Source organism: Bubalus kerabau, chromosome 4, assembly GCF_029407905.1.
Source record: "Bubalus kerabau isolate K-KA32 ecotype Philippines breed swamp buffalo chromosome 4, PCC_UOA_SB_1v2, whole genome shotgun sequence".
Classification (NCBI taxonomy): domain Eukaryota; kingdom Metazoa; phylum Chordata; class Mammalia; order Artiodactyla; family Bovidae; genus Bubalus; species Bubalus kerabau.
Window position 1 is genome coordinate 16,440,372 of NC_073627.1, and position 19,978 is coordinate 16,460,349.

At 43.9% G+C, this 19,978-nt stretch overlaps 1 protein-coding gene across 3 annotated transcripts in view; it reads right to left on the bottom strand.

Annotated features, from left to right (window-relative positions):
* The window catches only part of TANC2 (tetratricopeptide repeat, ankyrin repeat and coiled-coil containing 2), a 372,903-nt gene that overhangs the window by 15,372 nt on the left and 337,553 nt on the right, over positions 1-19,978 (bottom strand). For all 3 annotated transcript variants that reach the window (XM_055575581.1, XM_055575580.1, XM_055575578.1), the window contains 6 exons: positions 17,773-17,958; positions 15,473-15,566; positions 7,689-7,822; positions 6,597-6,720; positions 873-1,048; positions 251-383 (listed from right to left, as the gene is read on the bottom strand). In XM_055575581.1, coding sequence (XP_055431556.1) covers positions 251-383; positions 873-1,048; positions 6,597-6,720; positions 7,689-7,822; positions 15,473-15,566; positions 17,773-17,958 — 847 coding nt within the window. The remainder of the gene's footprint in view (positions 1-250; positions 384-872; positions 1,049-6,596; positions 6,721-7,688; positions 7,823-15,472; positions 15,567-17,772; positions 17,959-19,978) is intronic.

Below are 19,978 nucleotides of genomic sequence, written 5' to 3' on the forward strand. Positions count from 1 at the left end.
CACTTAAGGTCAGAGCAGCCTCCTGGCTAAGGCGACTCGGGCATGGCAGATAACCACGTGACTTTGGACACAGGGTAGTGTAGACCAGGGCTCTTCTCTGGGCCAAGAGTCTTTCTGTTCACTCAGATAATAACTGGGCCGGGCAGAGGGGAGACTATACATGTTCACGCTGAACGCCCAGGGCAGCCAGACCACTGGGCCAGTCTGGCCGCTGGGCACAGATGGCCAGCACCTTCCTCCTTTCTCCTACCTATCTTGGCTCCTTTCTTCAGAAGGGTGACAACAACAGAAGTGTTCCGGCACCCCACAGCCCTGTCCAGAGGGCGCATTCCGCTGTAGTCCACGTGCTCGATCATGGCCCCGTGATCCACCAGGAACTGGACCTAGGACATGATCAAGCAGCACAGTCAACCCAGGTGTGAGGGCTCCAGCTGCTGCCTGCCCTGTAGTTAACTGCTGGTGTGAACCCAGGGTGGTACAGCTGGAAAGAACCCGCCTGCCGATGCAGGAGACATGGGTTTTACCCCTGGGTCAGAAAGATCCTCCAGAGGAGGAAATGGTAATCCCGTCTAGCATTCTTGCCTGGGAAATCTCATGGACAGAGGAGCCTGGCGGGATACAGCCCATGGGGTCGTACAGTCGGAGACGACTGAAGCCACTGAGCATAGCACAGGTGTGAACCAGGCAGGACAGCGCTGGTATTCCAGGGCCAGACCCCTGTTCCTGGTTTTCAGTCATGTTTGGAATATTCCTGAGCTCAAGCAAGTACAGATCTGAGAACTTTATATCAGGAATCATCAACCCCAGACAACACTGTGGATGGAGAGCCTTCCCTCCTCCTCCCACCCTGGGGGCTGGTTAAAGGCACTCACCACCTCAGCGTCGCCGTAGAAAGCGGCTAGATCCAGCGGGGTGCGGCCGTTCTTATCGGCGTGGTCAGTGGCAGCCCCGTTATCCACCAGAGAACGGACCACCGAGAGATGACCCTTCAGACAAGCCCAGCTGAGGGCGGTCAGTCCTTCTTTGTCCATGAGAGCGATGGAGGCACCTACAGGGCAAGCACACCACAGGGCTGAGGAAACAGGAACAACGGGAGAAGTCACAGCAGGAGTGGAAGCCGGGTTTCAAGGTGTGCGCATGTGCTCAGCTGTGTCCGACTCTGTGACCCCACGGCCTGTAGCCCGCCAGGCTCCTCTGTCCATGGAATTCTCCAGGTAAGAATACTAGAGTGGGTTGACATGCCCTCCTCCAGGGGATCTTCCCACCCCAGGTGTCCCGAATTGCAGGCAAATTTTTTACCACTGAGCCATTCAAGGTGTATATTCGGCCAAAGCACAGCCTCTGCTTCTGGTGTGTTCCCTTTTAATAAAGCTGTTAACAAAACTGCTACCATGAGTGGTCAGTAGAAGAGTCCCATTCTCTGGGCATCCTAGGTTATGCATCCTGAAGCTTACTACTCCCCGTGAGAATCCTCTACTTTGGCCAAAATGGATGTGCTCCCCGCCTTGAGAATCCCCCGCAAGTGTTCCTGTACCCTCACTTCCCGTTATGTTGGTCCCACATGTGGACACCTTTTCTTTCCCCATATGGGACTTGCCTTACTTCCCCCATTCTCTAGGAACCATCTGAAACCTCCCTGTCTCCAAGAGGCCTCTCCTGCTCACTATTACCTCATCTTGAATCTGCCTGACACACGTCACCTTATTCTGTTACTCATCTTTTTTTTTAATGTATGCCACTTATATGTAATAAATTCTCAGGGAATGTTTTCTGAACTCAGCAAAAGTCTTTCATTTTTAATAGTATAAACTCCTTGAGAGATTCTCATAGAATAAGGAGCTCAGAACATGTTTATCATTGATGATAGCACCAGGCCACCTTCTCCCTCCTTAGAGTGGGAAGGGAATGGACTCAAGGGAAGAGGTTGGGACCAGGCCAGGAAGGGAACTAGGAGTTTAATTAAACTAGTCAGCCTTCAACAATTCCATCCCCACTCGCTTTGCCTGTTTTATATTTTGCATCTTCTTCCCTTCAGCGTTTCTCTAGGAGCAAGCATACTTGACACTCGGTTTTGTAATTAGTCAAAAATTCAATCTACATTTGGTCCTTAGCCTAGGTTGTCAGCTCTTGGGTGGCAAAGAGCCTGTCATTGCCTTGCGGGTTTTGAAGAGTACCTAAGGTGACTCTTTCCACACAGTTGGTGTGTCATGCTCACTAACAAAATGAGATCAACTTACTGCACACACAGTACACTTCTCAGGCTGCCTCCTCGCTGGATGTCAGATTCACATGTCCGATCTGATTCGGATGTCAGATTAAGCTCAGGACCTGCCACAGCCAGGCTCTGGAGCTCCTCGGCAGTCATGTGGCCTATCCCCTCTGTGCCAGATAACCAGATTCTGGCTTCCCGTGACAGGATGAAGGGCTGGATGGTACCATATTCTTAACCCTGAGGAAAGTCATCTATGTACTGGGTCCTCTAGTTTGTGACTCAAATGCTGATTCTAACACGGAGTGAATTTGAATATGGGACAGAATCTAAGGAGGTTTCTCAGATGCAGCATCTATAAATTTCCTGGACAGAGTCTCCAGTGGTTGAATAAGCAGAAGAAGAAGGTTCTGGATGTATATTACAGATAAACTGATTTTTACAAAGATGAGGGAAGCTGGAATTTAAGAAAAGGAGATACATATAAAAAACATATTACTCAATTTACTCTGAAAATTCTATTTGAAACCTTATTCTTCTCTCTTTCCTTCTCCCAGAAGTTAATAGAATTGCAGTTCTCCCAAACATTTACTTATTTTAAAACTTTAAAAATTTTTATATTGGAGTATAGCTGATTAACAATGTCATGATAGTTTCAGTTGGACAGCAAAGGGACTCAGCCATACATACACATGTATCCGTTCTCCCCCAAACTCCTCTCCCATCCAGGATGCCACATAACATTGAACAGAGTTCCAAGTGCTACACAGCAGGACTGTGTTAGTTATCAATTTTAAATATAGCAGTGTGTGGACTGATGTTAAAGCTGAAACTCCAATACTTTGGCCAGCTGATGCGAAGAGCTGACTCATTTGAAAAGACCCTGATGCTGGGAAAGATTCAGGGCAGGAGGAGAAGGGGACGACAGAGGATGAGATGGTTGGATGGTATCACCGACTCGATGGACATGGGTTTGGGTGGACTCCAGGAGCTGGTGATGGACAGGGAGGCCTGGTGTGCTGCAGTTGATCGCATCACAAAGAATCGGACACGACTGAGTGACGGAACTGAACTGAATTGAGAGGTCCATCCCAAACCAAGTCTCAATTTTAGAACTATGTGGAGTTCTTATCAACTCATCTATCCATATGTCCTACATATGATCAATCTTTATATCCACAATCTTTTTTTGCACTTGGCCCTTCTGTTCTATGCTAACTGCCACTGCACCTGGATTTGGCATCACCTCTTATCTATTCAATGACAATGGTTTCCTAATTGATCCCCAGGTCCATTATCATCTCTTCATCAACTCAACTATTCATACTATTGCCAAATTTTTTTTTAAAGCACAACTTTGGCATTGATTGATTCCCTTTTAAAACAATCTTGAAAGGCTCCCTATTGCATTCAGAGAAGTCCAAACTCTTTTAATCCGTTCCTTTTCTTAGTATAACTTTACTTATTTATTTTTGGCTGTGCCCTCTGTTGCTGTGCAGGCTTTCCTCTCGTTGTGGAGAGTGGGGTCTCCTCTCTGGTTGCAGTGCTCAGGCTTCTCACTGTGGTGGCTTCTCTTGTTGCTGAACACGGGCTCTAGGGCAGGCAGGCTTTCACTAGCCGCAGCTCCTGGGCTCTAGAGTGTGGGCTTAATAGTTGTGGCACATGGGCTCAGGAGTTCCTCAGTATGTGGGATCCTTTTGGATCAGCGATCAAACTCATGTCCCCTGCCTTGGCAGGCAGATTTGGATTCTTTACCGCTGAGCCACCAGGGAAGCCCCAGTCTCTTCCTTTTCAACTTCTTTCCATGTACGTTTCCAACAGTCCTCATGTACATCACTGGACAACTTGCATATTTCCCCAGTCTTGCTGTGTACCTGTTCCTCTTCTCTGACCTTTCATTTACATTATATCCCCTCCCTGAATACAGAACATTTTTCCTACTCAAATTTCAAAGTCTGTCCTGTTCTAACTCAAATACCTTTATCAGCACACTCAGGATTATCTGCTTTTTAAGGCAGTTACTTCTCTTTGTTTCATCCCCTCCTTGCCAGATGATAGACCCTTTGAAGACACGGATTATAGTGTATTAATTAAAAAAAGATCACAGTTCCTAGCACAGTGTTTTGCAAATAATGTAGGCTAAATATACATCTGTAGAATTCGGTGATTGAGAGAAAGTCTCTGATTTAAATGTGAAAGAACGAAACAGTATGGAGATCAGAGTGCCTGCAGTGAAGGAGGACAACTCTCTGAAATCTGTGTCCGATGATCTTCTTTTTAAAAAATATTATTTATTTCTAGTCGAAGGATAATTGCTTTACAATATTGTGTTGGTTTCTGCCGTACATCGACATCTGACGAGCTGCTTCTATAGGTGTGCGGCAGACCCTGTGCGGTCATCTACTGCTTATCTGTGGTGAAGGGTCCTCCCTTTTCCAGCAGACTTGGGTTGTTCTGGGACATTTACTACTGCCATGTCTTATCCTGAGCATCTAGGGATATCCTCCCTTGCTCCCCAACACCCATGTCAGCAGAATGAAGGATCAGTCAGTTCAGTTCAGTCACTCAGTTGTGTCTGACTCTTTGCGACCCCATAGACTGCAGCCCACCAGGCCTCCCTGTCCATCACCAACTCCTGGAGTTTACTCAAACTCATGTCCATTGAGTCATTGAATCGGTGATGCCATCCAACCATCTCACCCTCTGTTGATCCCTTCTCCTCCTGCCTTCAATGTTTCCCAGGATCAGGGTCTTTTCAAATGAGTCAGCTCTTTGCATGAGGTGGCCAAAATATTGGAGTTTCAGCTTCAATATCAGTCCTTCCAATGAACATTCAGGACTGGTTTCCTTTAGGATGGACTGGTTGGATCTCCTTGTAGTTCAAGGGACTCTCAAGAGTCTTCTCCAACACCACAGTTCAAAAGCATCAATTCTTCGGCGCTCAGCTTTCTTTATAGTCCAACTCTCATGTCCATTCAAGATGTCGATGTATGGCAGAAACCAACACAATATTGTATGGTTTTTCCACCACTGGAAAAACCATAGCCTTGACTAGACAGACCTTTGTTGGCAAAATAATGTCTCTGCTTTTTAATATGCTGTCTAGGTTGGTCATAACTTTTCTTCCAAGGAGCAAGTGTCTTTTTATTTCACGGCTGCAGTCACCCTCTGTAGTGATTTTGGAGCCCCCCAAAATAAAGTCTGCCACTGTTTCCACTGTTTCTCCATCTATTTGCCATAAAGTGATGGGACCGGATGCCGTGATCTTTATTTTCTGAATGAAGGATAGATACTGTGAAACCAGGTTGGTCTGGTGGTTTGTACTAGGGCAGCAAGACCCACTTTGCACATGGGGAAAACAGTTCTCTGACTCGAACCCACTTTTGTGAGTCCGAGGTAGTGAAGACACATCTTTGGGGGTGAGAGCTAAAGATCCAGTAAGTCTCTGACTGAGCTGTAATTTGAAATCTGAGAACAAACCTTGCCTTCTTCCCACATCAACTACCCTTCAGCAGCTCCGGCCTGGGCATGATTTTCAGGAGTTTGCCCTCCTTGAAGCGTATGCACTTGTGGATATTAATTATGAATGATGGATGATCAGATCCAGTTTACTCATAGGGGAGGCTCACTGGGATGGGGGTCAAGGCTGATCACAGTCACACGACCTCCTGCTTCACTGAAACACTCAAGCTCCACTAGGTGGTACTGCAGAGTCAGCGACTGGAGCGCTTCTACCACAGAGGTTCCCGCATCACTCGTCACTGGTCTGCAGAGGTGAATCAGGTCACAACCCTCGAGGGGAGCCTGGAATGCTCTGGATGGTGTGACCACAGTCTCCTTTTACTTACCTCTCATTCACCAGAAATATGTGAATGCTGGTAAATGTTAAAGGGAATTTATTACAATAGGAGGATAATATTAATACCCTGATTCCTCAAATAGGGTCCCACGGTCAACAATCGTTTAAACCTTCATTTGCTTCCTTTGGATACAAGAAAAATATTAGCTGTGCAGGTTGACAAAAGAATTGATAAAGTTAAAGTCAAAATACAGTCTCTGGAAGATGAACATTTATTAAGTGCATATTAAAACTTCAAAGTTGGGAGAGTACTGATTTGAATTAAAGAACTTATACCATGTAAATTTGATTAGGATACCAAAAATCCCTCAAGCCATAAAGAAATAGAGAATGTCAGAATTAGAGAGGCACCATGTTAGAATTAGAACATCAGAATTTAGAAGAGAAGAGAGAAGATAGACTTTCACTTTCTAATCAAGTGGATTAAGAATACTCATTCTTAACACCTCTTGGAATCCATCCCTGGAAATCACGAGCTTTGGGTTTTGATGGGTACTGACCATCAAGCTCTGGCATCCTAGGACTGACCTTGAGCAAGGAGAAAGTCCACAGTTCCCAGGTGGCCTTCAGAAGCTGCCATCATCAGGGGAGTACGGCCTTGCTTGTCTGCCATGTTGACATCAGCTCCGTGAGTAAGTAAAAGATCAACGATCTGCAGGGGCAGAGAAGGGGGGATGGATGAGCCAGGAAGTGCTGCTGAGCAGACACATGCATGCCATGCCCACACCATGTGAGTTCCCTGCAAATCACCTCTAGCGAAACTTGCCACTGCAAGAACCTCCTCTAGTTCCCACATGGTCTAGTACCATGGGATTTGATCACTGACTTTCTTAGGGAGAGCCAAATGAGAACTCACTCTAAATGTCTGGCTCAGCCACTAAGTAAAAAAAAAAAATCCAAGATTAACGGAGGCCAAGATGTAGACTAAACAATCCCATAATGGGAGAACCAACACGAGTCACACTGCCTATGTCAGGGCCATTTTATTGACTTCCAGGTGTTGCAAACCTGCCTGCAGTGAATGTTTACCACCAAACAGAACACATACAGTGCCTCTCACAACTCTTCAGCACTGTTTGGCTCCTAGGACTACTCAATTTTTTTCAAAGATTATAACCAATATGCTTTCTTTTCTGTCCTACCCAGAATTCAAACATCTGGAAAGATCGCATAACTATTAATAGAATTTATATTTGTTGTTTTTTGGTCACTAAGTTGCGTCTGACTCTTTGTGACCTCGTGGACTGCAGCATGCCAGGCTCCTCTTGTCCTTCACTATCTCCTAGAGTTTGCGCAACTTCATGTCCATTGAGTCGGTGATGCTCTCTAACCATCTCATCCTCTGCTGCCTTCTTCTCCTTTTGCCTTCAATCTTTCCCAGCATCAGTCTTTTCCAATGAGTTGGCTCCTCGCAAATTTACATACATCACATTTTCTTTTTGTAAGTTAGAGACTCCTGCAAGTAAGTGGTTGGCAGGCATCTGTTGAACCTGCCAGAGAACCTGTGGATGCTGTGAAATAACCAGTCAAAAGCAGCCAGTCCTTCTATCCAGTACAGATCATCAGGACGATTCTGCATACTGACTTTCTGACACAGTCTCAAAGTAGCTACTTGCTTACCTGCCAGTGGCCTTGGCGAACGGTGCTGAAGAGGGGCACAGCTCCCCGGCGGTTGGGCTGGGCCACAGCTGCCCCCTGCTCCAGGAGCAGACGACACACCTCTAGCTTGCCCCTTCCGGCTGCAGCTGTCAGGGCTGAGGGTAGAGAGTGCAGCGTGAGGACAGGGGGGCTCGCCCTCTCCAGCCTCTGCCGGGAGCAGGGCAGCACACCTGTGTCTGATGGATGTAATTGCTACTTTACCTTCAAGAATGATGATTCTGGCTACTCTCGCCAGGAAGGAAATTTTCAAAGAAAAATAATGAATAAAACCACATTTCAAAGGGCTTACATATATGGAGACAATAATGATAATAAATTTATTGAAAAATCACCTTTGACCAAAACCTACTTGGTTTCATTTATCCTACCCAGACTGTCTTTTTTCTGCTTTCGACTTATCTCTTTTTTGGTACCCCTTCCAGCTACAAACCTTTCACTGGTATGTGCATGGGTAAGACTAAAGAAAAAAGGGTATTTGCAGAGGAACGCTTTCTTTAGAATTATCTGGGAACCACCTCTGGGCCAATTTCTACTTGTGGGCCCTTAAATTCAGAGAACCAAAGTCAGAAATGGCAGCCTTAATTTTGCTCGTTTCTTAAATAACAGTTTGCTGTATTGCTTTTAAGAGAGTTTTTACAATAAAGATATACAAAAAACTGTAAAAAAAAAAAAAAAAAAAAGAAACTTCAGTCTAAGCTTTAGGCCAGTTTTCATTCCTTTTCTTCATCAGTTGAGATAGAAGTTTCTAGTACATGTGCAACCATTTTTATATGAAGGTCAAAACTGTTCAGGGTAAGTTTTAAAGATGAGAGAAGAAATATGACAAAGGCTCTTTTCTTCTGAAGACAGAATAATGGAGTCGCAGATAAAAAGCAACTATAGAGAGGAAAAAGGACACCGCGTGCAGGCAGAAACGTAAACATTCTTCTTTCTGTGCTCCAGTCCATGTTTATGACCTCTGATAGAGTGGAGATCTGAAGAGCACTTATTTCATCCTTTGAGTGCTATTTCAACAGTAGTAAGAGGAATCTGTAGATATAGCTTCTGCTGCTAAGTCGCTTCAGTCGTGTCCGACTCTGTGTGACCCCTGAGACGGCAGCCCACCAGGCTCCCCCGTCCCTGGGATTCTCCAGGCAAGAACACTGGAGTGGGTTGCCATTCCCTTCTCCAATGCATGAAAGTGAAATCGCTCAGTCATGTCCGACTCTTCGCGACCCCATGGACTGCAGCCTACTAGGCTCCTCTGTCCATGGGATTTTCCAGGCAAGAGTACTGGAGTGGGGTGCCATTGCCTTCTCCTATACCTTCTACTAAGTCCATATTTGAACAAATATGTGTTTGTCTCTTTCTAACCAGGGATTTCAAACATGTACACCTAGTGTTTTAAATGGATGAGGGTAGGGAGGATGGTAAACGTTGTCAGAAAATGGCAGGAGTTGTACTTTTCAACAAAGAGGACAGAGACCTTTTTTCCCACAGAGACTTGAAAACCTGATGTGGTGATTAGCAGGCTCTTCCTTTCTAAGGGCCACCTACTCCAGTGACAAATCAGAAGAAGATAGTATTTGGCAGGTGCAGACAGGATTTCAGTTTGCAAATGTTGGGATCTAATCAGGGAAGCAATTGAAATTCAAATCAAATGGTCACTTTTTTTTTCATCTAAGCACAGATTATGGCATTTTGTCTTTGAGATTGGCCAAATTTATCCGCAAGTGACTCATATGCAAAACTACCTGTAATTTTCTCTAAGTTAAACCTGCAAAGAGTAATCTTTTCCTTCCTCAAGGATAGAAGGATGTCTGAAAGAAAATGTGACTATTTTAGAAGGTATGCTCATTCTTAAACTAGATATATGTAGGCCTTGTTTGATGTGTGTTTTTTGTTTTATTCTGGCATGCTTAACCTAGGTACTTTCTCTTCTGTTCCTCACAGAAGGGCAGAGGCTTCCTTCCATCTGAGGTGAGGGTCATTTCCAAGGTGAGTTACAGGTACTGATGGATTTGACTGTTTACTTGACAGAGAAGTTTTGTCTCTTGTTCTTTAAATCAAAGTGAGATTCCGTCTTTCTCAAGTTCACATTTCCAACAGTTGAGGGAAAAAGAAAAACCTTCAGTTCCTGGGTCAGAACACAAGAGTAGCTTAAGAATCTGACAATCCTCACGTCGTATACACTGTTGTTCAGTGACTAAGCTGTGTCTGACTCTCTGTGATCCCATGGACTGCAGCACGCCAGGCTTCCCTGTCCTTCACTATCTCCTGGAGTTTGCTCACACTCTTAAGACGGTGATGCCATCCAACCATCTCATCCTTTGTCTCCCCCTTCTCCTCCTGCCCTCAACCTTTCCCTTACATAATGTTGTATGTCAATTATATCTCAGTAAAGCAGGGGGTGGAGGGGTGGAGAAAGAGCTTGACTGGCTTTGATGCTTGTTAGGAACCGTAAGAAATCATCTTGTTGGTACATAAAACAAGGGGTTTGAAAAATTACTAACTCTCCCAAGTTTAAAGCAGCTGCTGGGACAGGGTTGCAGCAAATCTCCGTTCAATGTCTTGTATATTGCGTGGCGCACGCGTGTGCAAATACATTCTTTTTTGCAAAAGAATTTATAGCACTCTGGAGAAAATACAGACAGTATTTCGGAATCAAGCCTCTCATCAATGATGATGGTTCACAGAACACAGCTGAAAATTCACAAACAGTGCCCGTCCTGAAAATTAACACTATCCACTCTAATCTGGAGTCATGTTGCTGGGGCTGGCCCCTTTCAACCCACTGGACAACACATTACATGAGAGGGAATGTTCCATTCGGCCTTTCTCCTTGTATCATCTCTGCTGCTTAAGTTCTGATGTCATTTGGCAAAAATCTCCTGCTGATTGCTGGACATGGTCATTAACACAGCTGGCCAACTTCATCTCAGAATAACACAACTATGGAAAATTGGGTCTGTACTTTTCAAAACACAAGAGCAAGGAGTTGCTTTGGCTGGACTTTTTATATGAGTCTTATCAGAAACTGTTAAAACTTTTTGAAAGAGAGACGATTAAGGCAAAGCCAGTTCTGTAAAACAACAAACTGCTTCTTAGAGCAAACATTAACAGCCGGGAGCCCAATCTCTTTTCCTGAGAGACCAGTAATGGAATTTGTTCCCTGGCTTGCCAGCATCTGATGAGATTATCTGACCAAAATGATCCTTTTTCAAAGGGAAACATCTAAGGAGTTTGAAGAGACAGACAGGATGCAGCTCAGAGTTGAGGAAACAGCCAAAGTCTGCTTGGATGGGATAATGCTGATGCTAAATAGAAGGCAGAGGAGCAAACGGTTCTTTTGTTTATCTTTTGTCAACCTTGAAAGAGTACAGCACAGACAGGTCATGTGAGACCAACGTGCTGGAGGTGGTGGGGGAGACACAAACATCACTGCTGTCCAAAACAACAGTCATTAGGTAAGCATTGACGGAGCTATTTGTCAGATCCTGTCTGCTCTCAAGGAACTCAGGGTTGCGTAAGGATAAGAGACAAATAAACAAATATACTGCTATACAGTGTGATAAGCACAAAAGAGATAAGTCCATGGGGGCTGTCTGGAGGTGACACAGAGCAAGAGTGTCTGGGAAGGTCTCCAGGAAGAGATGACAATCTGAATCAGATGCTGAAAGAGAAACAGGAGACTTATAGGCAAGGGCATGGAGAAGCTTTCTAGGCACAGGGCGAGCATGTGTGAAGGCCCCAAGGTGGGGACAGCACGTTTACCATTGCTGGAGAAGACGGGCAACAGAGGAGGCTAGAGATCATGACTGGTTTTTTTAATGCTAGTTATTTATTTATTTTTTTGGCTGCACAGCATGGCATGTAGGATCTTAGTTCCCTGACCCCAGATTGAACCTGTGCCCCCTGCAATGGAAGCGTGGAGTCTTAACCACTGGACCGCCAGGGAAGTCTCTTTATGCTATATTAAAGCTACAGGTGGTCAATGAAGGGTGGTAACCAGGAGAGTGACATGGACAGACTGTGGCTTAGAAATACCACTTTGGTTGAAGTCTGCGAGATAAGTCACAAAAGGGTAAGGCCTGAGATCAGATCAGCTAGGAGGTAGCTGCAATAAACTAGATAAAAGATGATGAAGGTGTGATTTAAGGGCATCTTGTTTATTTTTTGAACTTCTGCTACTTTTGGGCCATGGGATGGCTCAGGTTCTCCAGAGTTGCTAGAAGCTTTTTAATGCTGGTTTTGTGTTGAGACAGAGCAGAGGAGGGACCACTGAATAATCTTGTCACCTTAAGTGCTGGTCTTCTGTGTAGTTCTATAAGAAATCTGTGAAAGCCCTGCAGGATGGGAGGGGGTCAGTCAGAATGAACGCTCGATGTAGGCAGACGCTCTTTGGAAGGACAAAAAGGCCATAAAAGTAGGATGAAAACAAACAGAATATTCTAGTGACCTGCTTTTAGAAAATCTGATATGTAAAAATTACATCTCAATAAATATTTCACTCTATGCTAGGATATATTTCACTGACTCTAAGAGGCACTTTCTTCCCTCTGCATTTTAACATCTCGAAGTCAGGATGTGTCTTATAATTGATGTGGTAATAAAGAACTCTGTCAGTTTAATAGGCAGAGCGTTTTTCTTTTCTTTTTGGAATGGTACATAAAATAATGGCTATACAGCAATATAGTAAATGATACAAACTGTTGGAAACATCATGACCATCATATTTAAGTAAATATGTATTAATACATATTGTGTGTTGGGGCCAGGGTTGCAGATATAAGACCCTAACCAGCTGGCTGCAGGTCACACACTTTCACCCTCTATATAAGAGAGACATATAAGATTTTGCCATTGGAGGATACACGATTCAATGGGTTATCATAAATTTTAAATGATTATGTGCTGTAAGTTAGAAAGAAACATGGATACTTAGTAAAGCCATCACTATAGATAGTGGTGCTAGTGGTAAAGAGTCTGCCTGCCAATGAAGGAGACCCAAGAGGCTCTGGCTCTATCCCTGGGTTGGGAAGATCCCCCGGAGAAGGGAATGGCAACCCATTCCAGTCCTCTCGCCTGTAAAATCCCATGGACAGAGGAGCCTGGCAGGCTCTAATCCATGGGGTCACAAAGGGTCAGACATGACTGAGCAACTGAGCACAGTGTGCAACAGAGAAGCAACTAGAGCCTACTCCACGATAGTGGTGAGTTCTAGAGACGTCTCTTACATAGCGGAGACATGATTTTTCAGAAAGTTTTCTGAAGTCAAATAACTTTATAGCTCTATAAATTATACTACACATGCATTTCATCCTAACTCATTTAAATAACATCCTATGTTCATAATGCTGAAATTAGTTCATCTAAGTATCAAATTAAGCACAACGCAATTCTGACCATAAACAAACTGACATGAAATTAATTTTTTATACAATCTTGAGATATGGTACATATTAAGAAAATTAATATAACAAACTTTATTACACACTTTAATGCAGGAAATATTTTAAAAGTCCTGAGGCCATAAAGTTTTACTCTAATAAGAAATTCATATCAATAAAAGTAAGTCTTCCACTTAGTTCACACCCTTTTGTGGTTGTTGTTTTAGAGCAGTTTAATGGGCTAAGCAAAACTGAGGGGAAGATACAGAGATTTCCCACACACCACTACCCCCACATTTGTATACACCCCAACTAGAGCTGTCCATTTGTTACAACTGATGAACCTACACCGATGCATCATGATCACCGCAAAGTCCATCGTTTGCATTAGGGCTCACTTTTGGTGTTGCGCATCCTGTGAGTGTGTGGACAAATGTATAATAACCTGCTATCTACGGTTACAGTATCATATGAAGTGTTTTAACTGCCCCTCAAATCCTCTGTGCTCCACCTATTCACCCTTCCCCATTTTCCGCAACACCTAGCAACCACTGATCTTTTTCCTCTCTTCATAATTTTTACAAGCGTTGTGTTTTTTTTTTTTAAATTGTATGTTTTTTTTACTTTTGGCAATGGATGTAGTATGGTTTAAATTTCCTTTACCAGGAAGTTATTTTTCTTATTAAAACTCCATTTCAGGGTTAATTGCCCCCAAAAGGTCTGAGCTCACACCCTTCTCGAACACTTTGAAGGAATTCCTTCAAGGAGAGCACTAGAATATGTGTGATAGTCATCACTGTGATTGCGTGCTAAGCTGCTTCAGTCATGTCTGACTCTGCGACCCCATGGACTGCATGTAGCCCGCCAGGCTCCTCTGTCCATGGGATTTTCCAGGCTGAAATCCTGGAGTGGATTGCCATGCCTTCCTCCAGGAGATCGTCTCGACCCAGGGACTGAACCCAAGTCTCTTATGTCTCTTGCATTGGCAGGCGATTGCTAGTCTGTAACTTCTGTCCACTGTCACCACTGGGCCGCTACTTTTGTTGCCCTCCACGGCGGTCACACACACGTGGCTTGGAACGGGAGACGCTGGGGGGACGGCTGCGCTGTGCTGGGAGGCTGCACTGCTGGGGCCTGAACCCTCACGCCCCTCCCACAGCTCTGGGTCTCAGGACGCCACGCTGTTGTTCCCGGCCAGCCCCTTCCCCTCAGTATGTCCTCTGGCTTCCCTCAGGGTGGAGCCCCAGAGACAGCAGCTGTTTCCAGCTGCACATTTTCCTTTAATCTGTCACGGGCTCTTAAGCTGCAGCTGCCTGGCATCTGCTCCCTTTGGCTCTGCAGAGGGAAGGATTGTTTGAGAAGCAAATTCCTGAGCTTTGGACCATTCTACACGGTGTTGAGGAAGCCATGAAACCCATGTAAGATTTCTGCCATTGTGGAAACATCCCAGTTCAATAGGTAATTATAAATTTGGAGTGAATTCAAGCATTTTCTTTGATTTTTAATAACATTCTGACCCAAATCAAAATGTATCCCCCTTCTTGTTTAGTAAAATATCCTCCCTAAATTGGCCATCTCAATGCTGGTCTCCTTCTCCTGGCAAATACGACACGTATCTGTAGCGACACTACGGTTTTCACTGCCCTGGTTTCATAAAAACACATAAAAGGTTACTAATGTTTCCCCAGATGTTCCAGTTTAGACTTGGGGGAAAGACAATAAACATTTCCTGCAAAGGCCACAAGGAAGATGCTTCTGTTTATGGAGTAAGTACCAAGCAATATAGAAATAGCTTTGCTATAGATGGAGAGAGACTACGCAGGGCTGTACCCTACAGGGGGCAGGGCTTTCATTTTGCATCCTGATGCCAACTGTTCTCATGACGTATCAATTTAATCATGTCAGGTACCACTCACTTTACTATGGTAACATTTGGTTCATTAAGCTGGAGGTGTCGATAAAAATTCAACTTCTTGGTTTCTAACTACAGGGGAAATATTTATTCCTAACTACTATGAGGATCTCTCTCTCACACACACACACACACATAAAGTCCACAACTATTTTCTGTTCTGGTTTGGCACACTGGAAGGAAACTTTCAGTCTTTTAAAATATTTGGAAACAAGAGCAGGGAAAGTTTTGTTTGAAAGAAGACTCCAGGGCTAATGGCATGGTGCATCCAAAGGGAGAGAGGGTTGAAAGAAGGAAATTGCCTGACTTTTTACTTTGGCTGAATTGGTCTCCAGTACAAGAGCCATAAGACAGAGAGACTGCCAAAGATCTGGCAGAGAAAACACTGGGGAGTGAGATGCAGAGTGTCTCCACACACACACAGTACATTCATGAGAGAAGAAAGAGCTGTCCACGAGAGGTACCTGTCTCTCCCCAGAGACTGTCAAAGCTGTTGATCTGTGCTCGCTCTACCTCCTCTTCATCTTTTTCTGGAAGATCAAGTAGGTAGGAGACAATCTGAAACAAGAAGTTGTGTCAGCTCGAAGTTCAGGTGGAAAACTATACACTGATACTGTGAACCTGTGAGGTTTGGGAGATATCTGGATAACCCAGTGCCACCCTCTTGCACACCACAGGAGTCAGAACAATTTGTCCTCACAAAAAAATGCAAAGCTGCCAAGATGAGCATGCATTCTCCAGGTACAGTCTACATGTTTCCCTTGAATGCAATTAACTTATACAGCACGTGATTTTAAAAAATTACATATTTATCACATTTGAGTTAAAAAAGCAATCCCTCTTCCTCCTAATAAAACTACCAGAAAAAAATAAAACTAACAGAAAAAAAAAAATCAATAAGCAAAAACCAGAAAATAAATATGGAGAAAACTGAGGGCCTGTACTTTTTCAGAGTAGAGCTATTATCTTCTATTTTTTTTTCCTCTTGGAATTACAAGGACTGTTTGGGGACAGTAAAAGGAGAATGTCTGCTAACAACAATGGCAAGTGACAGCTTTGTTTTCAGGAATCTGACTATAAGGAGCGCTAAACAACCTTCCACAGATAGTAAAAGTTCCAATTTTACTTAATATTCCCTTGGGGACATATCAGGTCAGTGGAAGAGGTGGCTGTCTCACTGAAGCATCCCATGCAGTGTGAACCAGCTTGTCCTGGCTCGTGAAAGCTGACTCTTCAATTTTCAGAGTTTTGCAAGCTGGTTGTTAAACAAAGATGTTTATTAAAAACTAAATAACAGGGATGGATTTAAAAACAATTAAAGAGCAATGATGGGAACTCCCTGGTGGCCCAGTGGATAAGACTCTGCTCTCATTGCCAGGGCCCAGGTTCAATCCCTGGTCAGGGAACTAAGATTCCACAAACAAAGCAGCAGAGAAAAAAAAAAAAATTAAATAATAATGAAAGAAATTACATCAATAGGTTAAAATATAAAATCTCATAACTTTCTAATTATTAAATTACATTTTACTATTATGTATGCTCATGAGGTTATTTATATTGACTATGTCTGCATGGTGGCAATTTTACATAATGGTGTGCTCCTGTGCATCTCTTCGAAACTCTGTGTTCAGTGTTGGTAGCTTGAAATCAGTCATGGTGGGGGTATTTGCTGCTGTTGTTCAGTCGCTAAATCGTGTCTGACTCTTTGTGACCCCATGGACTGCAGCATGCCAGGCTTCCCTGTCTTTCACTATCTCTTGGAGTTTGCTCAAATTCTATACTCTGAAAATTGGCAAATTCTGCAGATCAGGATTTGATTTAGTGCAAAAGCTGAAAGAGGTTCCAGTTTAATGAATATAATTTGTATGAGGGCAAAATGTAGTTTGACAGTGAATCACACACCAGATTTAAAGACAAAATTATTTGGAAAAGAGCAAACGGGTACAGTTTCATTTATCAAACCATGGTTGAGTTGTAACCACAGGGTTGGGTATGGATATAAATTTAGCAAAAATTGACAAAAGCATTCAATTAAGAGTATTACACAATTCATTATTATTTGTAAACTATGTGTGACATGTTTTTTTATATCAGTAAATTTATAATAAATTTAAGTCTGTTTGTACACACACACACACACAAAACACTCCTACTGCTCTCTACTCCCCTCTCCAAGGCTGGTTGTTAAACATTTCCTAGCACACTACCAATTCCACATATTGTGCCACTACATTACTTTTATTAATAAATAACTTAGCAAAAATACCATCTGCACAGTGTTTAACAGTTTACAAAGCACCTTTCATATCAACCTTATAAAAAAGAATTTATTAGAAAGCCTCTCTATACTGGTGGGAGACTAAGGTTCTAAGAGATGAGTTACATTGCCCAGAGCCCAGAGCCAACGGGGACGAAAGCTGAGCTTCAAACCTGGTCCTTCTGATATTCCAACTCCCTATTCCACTCCACCCACCCATGTGAACAAAGGTCAAGGAATAACCCCCCGCCCCCACCAGCCCAGTGTCATTGTCTGTTCAATAGGGGTGGAAGATGAGGAGGAATCAGATTAGATAATTCCCAAGGTCCTCTCCAACATCATTGTAGGTACCCTGGCATCTCCCTATTTCTCAGACCAATGACCAAAAAGCTACTTCATATTAACATGGCAATTTTGTAATAATGCAACTATTTTTTCCCTGGTTTCCTTCAAGACATAACTTGAAAAAAAAACAAACAACCCAAGCCTTACTGGCTGCTTTCTTACCTCAGTGTAACCCATGCTGGCGGCAGCGATGAGGGCCTGCTGGATGGCGTGGCTCTTCTTAAACACCCCCTGCTGCTGGCCCGCCATCGTCCAGTCACATTGAATGAGAAACTTGACGACCTCCAGATGACCTCGGAGTGCTGCATGGACCAGGGCGCACTGCCCATTCTTATCTAAGTGATCCACCTGTGGGAGGGGACAGAGAAACCTGTGTGAAAAAGCCTGTGGCTGTCTCCCCAGTCTCGTTTCATCCACTCACTGCACAGGTCTGGACCACGAAGATTCACCCTCTCCCATATTCCTTGGACCACTTGCTGAGAAAATTCAGGTGATATTCTCTTACTCAGGCTAGATCTTCACTGAGCTACAACTCTGGTAGATGCTCCTCTGGGGAGACTCTCTTTGTATAACGTCAGGCTTTTGTTTTCACATCAAAAGAAACCAAAAATATGCCCCAAACGACCCCAAACTCCAGCTTTGCTTTCCTGATGTACACTTTCCTTTGTCCTCAAATAGGTCTTTTCAGACTCAAATCTGAAAGGCTTATAAGCTCTACTGGCACAAAACACTGTCTTTGAAATCATGAAAGGGAAGAAAAACATCTTGAAGCTTAAATTTTTTGGTGTTCCAAAGAAGCAAAGTATCTCATATCATGAATCACACAGTTAACCACTAAGCTCTGGCAGATGCCACTTCTTTCTTCCAATGGGAGGGTGGAATCGCGACGATTTGGCCAAAATGGCTGGAGGGACTTGGAACTCAATGCTAGACTACGTCCCAGCAGCAGTTTTACAGTTGTGGTGTTGGTTATAGGTTTAGGCTGAAAGAGGAGCCTGATTAAGAACAAGCTACCAGAAGGTCCCTAGCCATAAGTCTCAATGGATGAACAGCCTCTCCTGGCAGGTGGGCAGGGTATGTTCCAGTGCTCATTAGAGCAAGTGAAGCCTAAGTTCTGTATCTGTTTCTCTGCAGCTTTAGCTCCATCCAGCCATCCAAATAGCAAATGTTTACTGAATGCCTACTGTGTGCAAGGTGCTCTTAATCCTTTTTCTAGATGAACAAAGTGAGGCTGAGAGAGTTCAAATGACTTGTCCAAGCCCTCATAGAAAGCAAGCATCAATGCAGGCTTCGACCAGGTTGTGCTTGATGCCAAAGTTGACGATTTTGATGACTTGCCTCCTCTCTCTCATGGAAGCGACTGTAAGAGGTTAAAGAGCAGTAAGGAAGCGGTGGTGGCAAGCAGAGAGGACTCTTAGGACAGGTTCAGTGGATGTGGGCGGGAAGAGAAGGGACAGTGGTTTCTGGTTAGGAGACAGTAAAGTCTCTCTTTAGGGTTAGAGAAGACATTTGTAGGTTTGTAGAAACTGAGAAGAAAGGCAGCGTGAATTTAGAAAGAGAATGAAATGATGTTAGTGAAAGAGCAACATACTGAGATTAAAAAATATAGGTGGGAAATTCCCTGACGGTCCAGTGGTTAGGACTCCACACTTCCACTGCAGGGGTCACAGGTTCAATTCCTGGCTGGAGAACGAACATCCCAAAAGCCTTGTGGTGCAGCCTATGTGTGTGTGTGTATATGTATATGTGTGTATATGTGTATATATATGTATATGTGTATATATATGTGTATATGTATACAGGAGGCAATAATTTTGAAGAGGAAGGCAAACACTTCCTTCTCTGAGGCAGAAGTAAAGTAAAAGTTTGTAAGGATGAACAGAGTTTTCAGATAGAGGCACTGTGAGACAAACACAATCTTGGTAGTTGTTGGAGGACAAAAGAGTTTTGACGGGGTCTCAAGACGATCATAGATGATTTCTGTATCTTCTCTGGGGAAAATGAGAAATAAATAAAACGATAGCTGAGCAACAGGAAAGACCTAGCTGAGATTAGAGTATGAATTTATAGCAATGATCATAAGGCCAGTTATCATGCTGTTCCTGGAGGCGTTTGTCCATGACTGGGACATTCTAGGCGGGCCGTTTCTGCGTCACAGTTAGCATTTACAGCTCAGGGGTTTCACTGCGGTCCCCAGGCCCCAGCTCTTGAGAGTCTTGGGAGACAGACCCAGTTCTCCCTGGTGAGAACACTGGACACCTCAGGATGAGGTCACTTATGCTGTTGTTCAGTTGCTAAGTCGTGTCCAGCTCTTTGCGACCCCGTGGACTGCAGCATGCCAGGCTTCCCAGTCCTTCACTATCTCCTG